Source organism: Saccostrea cucullata, unplaced genomic scaffold, assembly GCF_032062105.1.
Source record: "Saccostrea cucullata isolate Sc308-1 unplaced genomic scaffold, CSIRO_AGI_Scuc_v1 ctg1755, whole genome shotgun sequence".
NCBI classification, from domain to species: Eukaryota; Metazoa; Mollusca; class Bivalvia; order Ostreida; family Ostreidae; genus Saccostrea; species Saccostrea cuccullata.
The window spans coordinates 85,263-98,361 of NW_026920756.1; the positions used below are offsets into that span (position 1 = coordinate 85,263).

At 32.4% G+C, this 13,099-nt stretch overlaps 1 protein-coding gene and 1 long non-coding RNA gene across 2 annotated transcripts; both read right to left on the minus strand.

Annotated features, from left to right (window-relative positions):
• Positions 1 to 2,181: 2,181 nt before the first annotated feature.
• Positions 2,182 to 5,787, minus strand: LOC134256913 (uncharacterized). The gene is made up of 3 exons (XR_009989817.1): positions 5,653 to 5,787; positions 4,336 to 5,050; positions 2,182 to 2,299 (listed from the first exon to the last, which is right to left on the minus strand). It is a non-coding gene; the product is annotated as an uncharacterized LOC134256913 (long non-coding RNA).
• Positions 5,788 to 8,226: 2,439 nt separating this feature from the next.
• On the minus strand, positions 8,227 to 10,823 carry LOC134256921 (lectin-like). Its single transcript, XM_062739598.1, has 2 exons — positions 10,741 to 10,823; positions 8,227 to 8,468 (listed from the first exon to the last, which is right to left on the minus strand). The coding sequence occupies exons 1-2, from the start codon at positions 10,811 to 10,813 to the stop codon at positions 8,251 to 8,253; spliced, it is 291 nt and encodes a 96-aa protein (XP_062595582.1). The 5' UTR covers positions 10,814 to 10,823; the 3' UTR covers positions 8,227 to 8,250.
• Between the last annotated feature and the right edge of the window lie 2,276 nt (positions 10,824 to 13,099).

Sequence of the window (13,099 nt, forward strand, 5' to 3'; positions counted from 1 at the left end):
GCAACAGTGCAGGAGAGTCATTCCACGAGGAGAATAATGAAATTCATCGCTTAACAATGAAGTCAAGGATTTGTGTTGTTGAATGTACGATACACAGCTAAGTGTTTTTTCCCTTCCAGCAAAGTTATTAATACATTGGAGTAAAAATATTTTCAATGCCTCACGAGAAATAACGAATGATTGTGATTGTTGAGGTCCTGTAGTTTGTTGCAAGGTTTTACTCAATGCATTCAAGTTGACTCTTTCCTGGAAACCTTTTGTTGGGACAGGCAAATGACATTCATCCTGATTTCCTTCAGATTCTTTACTTATACATGAGATAAAGTGAGGTCTATATAACTCTAGCATTTTCTCCAAAATTACAGATGAATTGGATCCTGCAATTGCACACCAAATATTTCTAAGAATGTCGCCTTGATTATCACGCTCTACAAGGTTTAAAAGAACTGAAACAAAAACAGGATCTTCGGTGGCAGGATGCCACAATATTTTTTCAGCTAGATTCCAAGGATTCATTTTTTCATCATCTTGTTCGTAACACAATAACCGCTTGGCTAAATCTTCGTAATTATCTTCCAAAATCTGTAAGACAACCTCCCCATCTTTGCTCTTATTTCCTAGAGTTCGTACAAGTTCACGCAATTTTCTCCTGCTGCAGGTACTGATAACAATTTCCGGTGCAATGTTACCGAATGAAACAAGTATAGTCTCAAATACAGTTTCGTGTGTAAAAATGTATTCACCATTTTCATTTTCCTCTAAAAAGGAACCTTTAACAGACATTACTGCATCTAAAATTTTACTTCGTTTTATCTTTATTCTAGCAATATCTATTTCAAGACAAATATTTTCAAACAATTCGTCAATCATTTTATTCGGGTTAATATTTTGATTAATGGATGCATACGCTAAAACTGCATAAGACATTTTTTCTGTTAAACTTTCTGATTTGTGTTTGTCATCTATCGCATTGAATAAATTCTTATCAGGGTGACTAAAAAAATCGCATTTGCATTCGAAGAATTCTGGTCTTGAGAAGAACTGATAGCATGCAAGAGGAAATCCATAAAAAGGATCAGTGTCAATGATTTTTTCTTTCTCCCTATCAGTGAATCGCGACATGGTCATCTTCTTTACTGCATCAACACTGCTCTCATTACCTTGTTTATCACTGCGGATGTAATTATCTTCATATGCTTCAAACATTTTCTTTTTCTCATCCCTAGAGAGATAGGTGGAAATTTTTATCTCAAACTCTTCTTGAAACAACTTGTGATTAAACAGTTTTTCCCTTGCCCCAATCAGAATATTCTCCCGCAACCCAATTAAAACAAAAACATCTCCATTCTTTGCAGTTGCATATATGGAATCTAAATGCCTTTTCCAACTCTCAACAGCCCCATTATCAATATTAGTTGATCCGAGAAAATCTTCTAAATAGACAATTAAACATTTTTTTGGATTAACAGCCTTCTGCCATTGGTCAGGCGAGTTGATTATCAATGGGTTTCGTTCCGTTTTATTGCTAGGGTCACCTTCTTTTTCAAAATCGATTTCCTTGCTAAGCTCTAGTAGAACTTGATATGCAATTGTACTTTTTCCAACACCATGTTTTCCAGTAACTATTGCGATTTTGCATCTCTTTAGCGTACTGATAGTGGCATCAACCGCAGTGGTTCTAAGATACACTTTGGATAACGTGTGTTCTTTAAGAATAGCACATGTACTTTCTGAAATTAAAATGATGCATATTCTTCTTTGTAATTATGCACATGAATACATCAAGCGGTTTTTGTGAAAGATATCGAATCCTTGCAATCTTCTTTCAATATATTTATCTTGTCAGATTTTAAAGATTTACAAATTAATCTGCAATTCATTTCTAGTTCTTTGTTGTATTTCAGAATTCATGAGTCGGAAAGCAACGGTAATTCAAGACATTTTACATCTGATGTGAATAAATTCAAGATTAAAAAAAAAAAACGTTCTTTGCAAATCTTACCTGCTATTATTTCTATCCAATTTTCTTTTTCTCCCTCTGCAAAAAGAAAAAAAAATGGTGCAAAAATCATGTTAAGTACATCATGTACATGAAAAAGTAAATTGTCGAAAATCATACTCAGAAAAGAATGTCTTATAACGGCTTTTCGATAAAGAAAGAAAGAAATGCTTCTAAATGACTTACCGAGTATGTTAATCCTTTCTTCCTGTTTGTTTTGCTTACATGTTAAATCTGATGTTTCACTGTCATGTCTCAGTTGTGTTGTCTTTAGTTCATTTGCTAAAATTTCTTGTTGTTCTGAATAAAGGAATAAACCATTTGAAATCACACAGAATAAATTAAATTAATAATAAAGGAGTTGCAATAAATATACAAAAGACATCTTAAATATTCTTCAATAAAATTATAACTAAATGTACTTCAAGATTTTACAGAACTAATTAAGTGTAAATTTCTAATAAGTTATAATCTCATTACTGGAATTCTTAGCTGCTTACATCTTATATCATACACAGAATTTAATACTGGGTCAAGTACAAAATAAGACAAAAACAATCAATTTATATTAAACGCAATAATTTTTTGGAATTTAAACGCAATAATCGTTGTATATAAAAACAATCATTTCTATTGATCTTTGAAGAGTGCAATGGACCCACGCAGGTATTTAGTAGCCTATGAGGAGAATTGTTTAGTGTCAAGCTTTATAGAATCAGATTCTTCTGAACAATCATTTTCTGAATGGTTAAATCATTAACTTAATATGTACATATTATGTATATGTATATTCACAACCCATACAGTAAATACGAGAACACGAGAACTTATGAGATGGAATCATATGAAATCAAAAATAAATCAAATGAAAACTGTCACATTAAAATCTCCTAATCGAACACACAAGTCATTTGTATTCACCTGTGGGGAGCCTCCATTTTTCACTGGGTTCATTTAACCCCGTTTTATACCTCAAATCACTGGACCTTTAAAATATTGGTAAGCCCGTGCTTCAGTTTGGACACGGCAGTCCAGGTAGAAGGACGTTTTCAAAACTTCTCTCAAGATTTACATATTTGATTTGTATTATACACATGGCAGACCACTGAGGATATTTCAACCCAACCCTTATTTAGAATTTATGGTATGGTCCTGCTTCTCTGAGGTAAGCCTCATTTACCTTTGTTTTTATTATTTTATAAGTTGTAAATATCTTAAAACACCCAGATACGGAATTTCTAAAATATGCAACTTTAAGCTATTCTATTTCATACTTTTAAGTTCTGTTATTTACAGTTACATTGTATTCGAAACTGCTAAAGTCTTAAAAGTACGGTGGATTGTTTGTGTCTTTATTTGTCGGTTCTACGTTCTGTAATTACTGTTGTGAAGTGTAGCAATTATTGTATTGTATATATTGAACTGTTAAGTTTCACAGCGTAAATTGTATGTCTATATTATTCTGTGTATGATATTTAACAGGTCTCATTGATCATTCCTGTGTAGTAGTGTAGAGATGGCGGCCCGTACCAGTCACACCTCATAGTCTTGAATGCAAGACGGACGTGTAACCTCCTCGGCACTGGAGAGGGTGGAAGTGTAATCTCTTTGGCACTGGAGAGGGGTGTCTGAGCCTCCTCAGCGGCAAGAGACAGTAGTGTAACCTAAACACCGTTTGGAACCATAGACTACCGGCATTCGAGGGACACGGACAACCACACACCAAAGCAGTTTATTTTGTTGTACAATATTTTGTTAATTAAAATGTAAAGTTAATGTATAGAAAAGATTTTTTGGTTATTTATCAAAGAGGAGTTTGGATCACTATTTTCTACGCAAGGTCATTATTTGACAAAAACAGATTGGCCGATGTGTTCTACTAAATTGATATGTCTATTAATAATAAACTATAATAATCGGTCCGATTCTTTAAAGAAAAGCCGTTTGGTTTTGTGTCTTATTGAAATGTTGCAGTTTGTGAGATTTTAAGTTTATTATTATTTGAAGCAGATAAATTGGCATTTCAATCGCAAATTAAAAAAAATATTATTTTCCTCTATTCTATTGTAATTTATGCATTGTGTTTGATGCTACGTCTTACTTTTTCAAACATTGTTGCTTAAAAAAGTAATGAAGCGTTGTGTTATGCCTTTCTATCTTGACGTCACAATAAAATAAGCTATCATTCTCGAAAAATCATTAAACTGCCTTCAGAATTATTTTAAAAACAAACATTACGTCAAAAGGTGTTGCATCATAGAAGCATAAAATACTAAAAAGCATGAAAGAGATAGTTTTCACCTGTTTCAGGGAGATGAAGAATCAATAGGTTATACCTGTAATGTCCTCGATAGAATTCCAAAGCCTTGCGATAATTTTGCAGTACTTATTAGGTTTGTTGGGGTCTAGACTCTCTGTTTTCAAACGAGTCATAGGTTCAGTGAATGCCTTGCCTCCTCATCCAGAAACCGTTCTTTCAAGCTCGCCGACAATTGTTTCCAGTTCCTTCCAAATTTTATCAAAGTCCTTATCTGCAAGGGTAGTTTCAGAGGAATGCTTGTACTTGTTTCTGATTTCTCTGATTCGATCAATATTGGCAGAAATTGATCGATCTGAAGGGTCGGGAGGTTCACCCCATTCGTTGTTATGAGGCTGTATTCCCGATAAATTTCTTATAAGAGTGTAGAGTAAACACAAATCTAGTTCGTCATAACTCCCCGTAAATTGTCCACCGCCTGGGTAAAGGATTTTCTTCTGATTTTTACTCATTTTTGCTTTATTATATAATTTTTTCTTTTTTTCCTTTAAAAGATCTGGAAAATCGACCTCTGGAATATATTGTCGAAGTATGTATCGAAATAATTCTGTACATGGTCCATCAATTACAAGAAGAAGACGTATTTTATTGATTGTCTCCTTTGTTGCTACAAACTTTGTGGTGTTCATACTTGAAAAATCGTCACTTTGTGTCGTTAATGTTTATATATAAAACACAAAGAACATTCGGACTCTTTTGTTGTTGTTTTTTTTTTTCAATCATCTTGCATACACCTACGGAAGATATTGAAGTTTGATAAAATTTTTCATTTATATAAAAATGATGAATAAAATTACAGACCAGGTAGAATTTTTACTATTATAAAGCAATTTGTACATGCATGAGGTACATGTATACGTTAAAAAAATACGTTCATTTAAAAAATCAATAAACGTGTTTAAACTTGTACATTAGCTTTAATCTTTGGTTTACTATCAGAAGCAGTGTATAGATACAAGTTCATTCTCCTACGAACAATTTAAGGCAAATTTAGTTATGAAATGATAACAAAATGATGAAAAAGAACCATGATTTAACAGAATAATAAATTACATACCAAGTATGTTTACAAACGTAATATTCAACGACAATCCTTTTATTCGCTAAATAAATAAACAAATACATACTGCTCTTTGGCACTTAATACTAAAAACTTGCCCGAAGATGAATCAGATATGACATGTAAAATAATAACGACAGTTCAAATTGAAATGATTTCCCGTTTATAAGGAATATTTTTTTTATCCAACTATTAAACAAATAGCGAGCAGTTTTTGTTGCGGTAACAATAGAAGTGTATCTAAAATCATAAAAAAAACATATAAAAAATGAATACCTGAACGACAAGACAACATTTGTCGGCCCCTTTCTTCCTTTTGTTCGGTAGATATGATATTTTGAAAACATACAGACCTTTCTTTAAATATCTACGTTGTGATATGTATTAGGAAAAAATACTGCTACGTGAACACGCCCACCTAGTGATTTCAAAACATTGAAAACGAAAGTAGCGAAAACTAGTTCTCCTTAATCATTTTAACGTTCTTTATAATCATTGAATCAATTATTTCAATGAAAAAGGTTATATATCATTTTACGTTTATTTGTTTGTAAATCATAAGGTATAAAAATGCCTGCAATAATAATCGATAAAAAGGGCCAATAAGTGCACATTGACTTCGAGCAACTTTAATCAATAGATTTTAAATGTCCGCTATTCATACATGTCTACGCATCTGTACGTGTTTTTAAACAATTGCACTTAAGAGGATTTAAAAAATACCTCGACAACCTCTAAAGTTACACTTTAAAGCTGAATATTCTGTTGTTGTTTTTTTTTTTTTGCATTTTTTTTTTCCAATTTTGCTGCCTCCTCGCCTTCATGATTTTTGTTTTTTTTGTGCTGGTGCGGATTTCACACACTTATTCACAATAAATGTCTAATTCCATTAACTTTTGTCAATAAAGGACAAGATAGGGTAAGACCAGTATTTGGCCCCCGATTTTGGGTGTCTTTCAGAATGATCCAACAGTTTATCCATGAAAACCTGTTTTCACCCCTGCCACAAAAAGAGTACTGGTTTTAAGATTAAGAATATACAGAGGTCACAGTGAGGTCAGGAAATAGGTCAATTTTCGAAATTTCTCATTTTTATGCAAATTTTCACTAATTTTACAGCACATTTTCTTTCGGAAAACATAGAACACATGCTTGCCTATCTACCAAATTTATATATTTTATACACTGATATCAGATGCAGTATATGTGTAAAAATCTCAGATAGGCAAGCGTGTGCTCTATGTTTTCCGAAGAGAAATGTACCCAAAATATGATGAAAATCCACCAGAATTGAGGAAATTCGGGAAAATGTCCTATTTCTGAACCCTCTAGTGGCTTCCATGTAGCCTTTGAATCAAAATTAGTGCTTGTCTTAAAGTAAGCATCATTTTAACTTCTTAACTACAAACTATCACAATTTTATCAGTGTTCTGATTTTTATATCAAAAATTCAGCTGTTACCCTATCTTAAGTATATTTTCTATTATTTAGGTTCAAAAATATTTTAGAATATTAATTTTGAATAGACGAAAGAAATGTTTGAATATTTTTTTCAGCAAATCTTTGATTAGTTAAAATTTATTTTCTAAATATTTTCTTTAGCTTAAGGCCAATTTTTTTTATATGACTATAAATTATGCGCTTTTTCTATTTTCATACATCATTTCAGAAGCTTTAAATGGAGTTGCTATCATCAAAGCTTTATTGATATTCAACAGTATTTTCATTTTTTTCCCCCTAATTGCTATTTGTTGCAAAGAAGATAGTTATCACATTGTGATAAAAATATATATAAATCCTGATTAATAATGCTTTAAAACTTTTCATGAAGAAACATATTTGGGTAACAAATTTATTTTATACAAAAAGAACAGCGAACAATGTTCCCCCATCTTTTTCAAAAGTTATGATATTCAAATCATTTTTTCATATTCATATTGATGATTATATGAACTTTCATAAAACATTACTTTATTAGGAATACAACGAGAGATAACTGCTTTTTACTGGTAATATGGACTATCATTTCACAAATTCACAAAGAGCTTTTTGTGTTTCGGGGGGGGGGGGGTGTTGTACATATACAAAAAACGACAAATATGCTTATTGTTCAGATATTCCCAAGTGCTTTAATCACCTCCAAAACATTACTTTTTACTAATATCTGCGTCAAACAAAAAGAAAATATTTTAGTAACATTTATTCAAACTAAGACTATTTCAGAATATGTTGATGTATTATAGCCCGAGTTCAATGGAAATTGTTTATCCCTCCTCCCCATTTCAAGAGATGAAATGAAGAATATTTTACCATTCAGCCCTGGAATTAAAATAAATAATCAATTTCCCATGAACTGTGTTTTGTATTAAACAAAGTTTTATGGCAAAATTGTTATCAATATTGAATTCAATGATTCGGAGGGAATCAGGCGTGCGCAGTTCTTTTTATATGTTTAGAAATTGCAATACTTTTATCAATTCCTATGCATCTTACTAATCTGTCATTCCACGATGAAGAATGATGTCATGATATATTAAAAAAATAACAATCTTAGAAAGAAGAATTGGCTGAGACCAAAGGAAGTCCATTTTTTATCTGGCTAACGGAGAGGCGAGAGTCATTTAGTATATTCCCTAGATTTGTTTAAGGAAATTCAATGTTTTTATAGGTTTTGTGTGAATAATTGTTGTGTTAATCACATAGACTTGTCAAGTAGGCATGTTTCAGCGATTCATGAAAAATATGCCTACGTGCAAGTCTTTCTGATTTACACACCAATGGATCACACTAAACGTAAATATTCCTTAAAAGATATTCTTATTTAAATTGGGATTACAAACAAAAACCAGGTATGAGTTATAATTGTTTTCATTTTCATTTTTTGCATACATAATTATACTTGTTGTCACATGGTGCATCGTTCATTCCTTTTGGAGATACCCAGTATGTCATACAGTGCTCTCTTCCTCCTTGGTTATCTGGCTGTTCTCTTACCCAATGGCTATAATGAAGACTCTCAGCCTTAGAGACCGATATAAATTTTCCCTCCTGTTGAATATCACTTGCACCAAGCCAGATCTGAGACGAATGACCTTAAAATAACATTTAAACCTTAATTAATGTTCATAGCAAATGTTCATGTATGCTTTAACAAGCAAGAGGGCCATAGGCGATATTTCTCACCTGAGCACACTAATTTGGAAGAAAAGAAAAAAATCAATTCAGTGTTAAAAAGTTAACAGGAGGCCTGACTTTCAAACTACCTGATGATGATTTCATATCAAAATAACAAATTGTTTTTCTGTTCTAGAGCAAGGATTGTTACCAACTTATTCATTTGCAAAAATTTTACACCCATTGTGGGCCAGCACTACCCCTGTTGGCCCTCATTTGAACCAATCTGATTTAACGCTCCCTAAAGTATAAGTCACATTATCCAACGATGGGGTATACGATGAGAAACCGATGCGTTTTTTTATGAAAATGGCGTGGTTGCCGGCCGGGCACCACTAGTGATCGGACGGTGACTTAGTCTTTTTTTATCGCAAATCGGTGGGGTCATCGGTAGGAAATAATTCGTAGTTAAAATTCAGCGATGTCTCCAACGATGCCTCACATCGCTCCTCATCGGCAACCCATCATTAACACATCTTTCAAGGATCGGCCGATGTATGGCCGAGCATCGTTCAATATCCGTTGAATCTGAGGTCATCGGGGAGTTTAGTGGTGTTCAACAGATAACGACCGATCATCGGTCGATGTTCGACCAAACAATGGCCCGTAGTCGACCGATGTTCGAACAATGTTCACCAATGTCGGAGCGATGTAATATACATCGATCGATTATCCTGGAACATCGTTTTATGATTAGCAATGCATCGCTGGGCCTTTGTAAGTCCGGCCGGTAGCCACGCCATTTTTCTCATAAAACGCATCGGTTGCCCATCGTATGCCCCATCGCTGGATAATGTGACTGATACTTTAAGGACTACTAGGCCGATGTGGACCGATGTTGGGGCATCGTTAACACCACGGATTATTACCAATTACCACCGGGATACGGCCACTGGCCGGGAAATGTGACCTAGGCATAAGGATGCATCCATATTAAAATGAGTTATCATGGTTTCTCTGTTCCCGAGAAAAAAATCCTAATAAATATGTTCTTAAGTAAACATTTGATCCACAACTGTGGCCATACCTAGCTACCCCCCACCCTCCCCCTTCGGGTGTCATCACTTGAACAAACTTGAATCAACACTATTTGAGGGGGACTTCTCTTGAGATATGACCAATCATGGCTTTGCTGTTTTTTCTAGATAAAAGACTTTTAAAGACTTTCCCTATATTCCTATTTTAAAATTGATCACCCATTGTGGCGTCGCCCTACCCTGGTGGTCAGAATTTAAACAAACTTGAATCTACAACTACTGAGGATGTCACCGTATAAATAAGACCAATCACTCTTTTGCTGTTTTTGAGAAGAAATTTTTTTTCGATATTTTCCGATTTGTCTATGTAAAACAATGATCCCTACAACTTGAATTTACACTATTTATGGATGCTACAATATAAATATCAATGAAACATGGCTTTGCTTTTCTTAGAAAGAGGATTTTGAAAAATCACATACATGCATTCCTATGTAACACTTTAATCATAACTGTAGCGCAATCCTATCTCCAGGGGGACAACATACATTGTATGAACAAGCTTAAATTAACATCAGCTGTTGATGCTTCGATATAAATATACTGCTAAAAATTTTAACGATATTTCACATAAGTTTCTGTTTAAATCTTTGATCCCCAATTGCAGCCCCACCCCACGTCTTGGGTCATGATTTGAACAAATGTGAATCTACACTACCTGAGAATGCTTCCACATCTTCCATTAAAATATGACCAATCATGACACTGTTGTTCATGAGATGAAGATTTTTTTTTTGTTCGACTACTCATAAGGGTCATGATTTGAACAGCGTTAAATTTACACTACCTGAAAATGCATTAGAAAAAGTTTCACATATCCTGGCCCAGTGTTTCTTGAGAAGAAGGCTTTTAAAATATGCCATAATTTATTAAACCAATTCCTAATTACCTCCCCTTGAAAGATGGCGTTTTCCTTCAATTAAACAAACTTGTATCCCCCTTCACCCGGCTCATGTGAGCTAAAACATATACAGACATCCTTATAAAATATAAGATACTAGTATATTAATAAGTCTCAAAGGTTTAAATTTATTCATTTTAATTTAATTCTAAACATGGAAATATTTACATTTATTTTTATTTAAGCATAATCATCCAGCATTATATCTTACTTTGACAGTGTCTAAGTTATCATCAATTTATATCTGTATACCTCGTAATGGAATCTGGTTATCAAACCAATTTTCTTCCATTGCATTTTGAAGTTCTAACATTTCTGCTCCCATCAGATAGCAAGCCGACTACAAGATGTAAAAGTACAAACATAATCTTTTTGTTAACTCTTTCATATGATGTTTTTATTGCCTTGTCTTACATATACTTTTTTCAGGTAATTTTGGGCATTATCATATTTTACGTAACTAATCAAAATAATCAAAGCATGTGAATCTGATCCCCTTCTTGATTGTTAAATTGTTCACATTTATACCGTAATTTTAATAAATGACATTATTCATCTCCATGAAAGTGTTGCAATTGAATTTTACAAACCAAGAAAAAACAAACTGCAGTTATCTTGCTTATAAGCGTTAGAGGACATAAAAATTATTTTGTTGTGTTTAGCAGTTAAAAAAGATAATATTATGTAAAATTATTACATAATTAATGTTATTATTGATTATTAATCTTTCATTATTTTGGATTTAAATCATTTAAAGAAAATCGTCCATTGGTATATTGATTTATAAACGGTTTTTGAAGCATTTAAAAAAAATTATACGAAAAAAAGTTATAATAATTACTCAGTATTTTCCACAATAAAGAAATTAAACAGGGGTATTTGATATGCGTAATCAAAAGGAATCGAAATAATCTCAAGATGAATTTTTTAGCAGAGAGAAATGTGTTAATCCTGACCTACCAAGGCCTCTTTATATGGAACTGTGGATGTTGAAAAATAATAACAACTCTTTTGGTAAAAGACCCATCCTTTTTCGCAGGTTATAACCAAACCTGAAGGGGAAAAAATAAGCAAGTTTTTAAATCAGTAAAAAAAAACTGCCACATCTCTTTATCGTTCTTTTTTAATTACCTTCATAGAACGAATTGATAGATTAATCACTGCTCAACTAATTGCTTATAAGAATCATATTTGGATAACGCAGTTAAAACAGTTTTATCATAAGAAACCCTTTTTATCGAACGTTCACATTTTTAAAAAAATAATTTATATCATAATTATTTGAATATCTGTTCCTTTTTTCAATCAAAAAGAAAGGAAAAAAAAACGTACTGGTGTTAACTTTAAAAAAAATGCAAAATGCAAATGTGTACGTTTCAAAAGGTTTTCCTTAAAACAAAAACATTGTGAAACGTATGCATTTTGAGCAAACATTTTGACAGCATGCAGTTCCAAGTCATCAAGTCTTCCTTAATATACATTATCTTGTTTGATAAAATGGTAGCTATAAAATTTCTATTTCTTCTTTAATTTGTTAATACAATTATCATAGATAAAACATACCCATTTGAATAAATCTTGCAGTGCATTGTCTTCAAAATAAGAAATGCTATGTTTGACTTAAAAGGTCAGTAAATAGCTTGTATTTATAGCTAGCAAAAATTAATGACACCCATACTCGACATGACTATCATTTAAGAACAAAATACGGTATTAGCAATAATTAGCCGCAAATAAAACGATATTTTAATCATCTTTGTATCATAGTTTGATGTTATGCATTGAAGTAAGGGAGATGCGAACTAAATCCTACAGGCACAAAAATGACGTAATTTTTAACTATGACGTCACTAATGCGCGCTAAACATGGAATGGTCGTGTAAAATCGTTAAATTATATTGAAAAATGAGTAATCTTTGCTGAAATTAGACCCTTTTACATGCAACAACCACTTTTATACTCCGCATATAAGTTCATCATTACATATTGCAGTTACACTATTAAAATAGTGTTGGTTGTCACCTGTGATCAATATGAATTTTGGAAAAGTTAACATTCGGAAAAAAGATATTTTACAGACACAATTATTCTGATATCGATATTAATGACGCATAATTGATACAGAATGAGATTTTCTTATTTTAAGTACCATCACAGGATATTGTACACTATTAATACCTATGAATATGAATACAATATTTTGAAAACAAAGAATAAATGGTACCTATAGATGCCGCTTGTATACTTATGCTGTTTGTACATCATCTGCACAAGTGTATAGACTATAGTGTCCGTTGGTTGTACATATAGTATTGAAAAAATGTACTATAATATACCCTAGACCTCAATTCATTCCACAGAAATAGACAATATTTTTTTTTTCATTTATTAAAAGATTGATTTAAAAAAATCGGAAATACCTCAGTATATTTATATTTTCTACGAGTCTTCATCATTGTACATGTGTATGTAGTCTTACTATAGTCATGGTGTGACCTCCGAACAATAATATGACAACCATAAAGAATACAATAAAATGTATATGCATCGAAGACGATAACCTTTAAATATGTAACATTAAAAGCATGGTTCAACAATAAATATGTTTTAA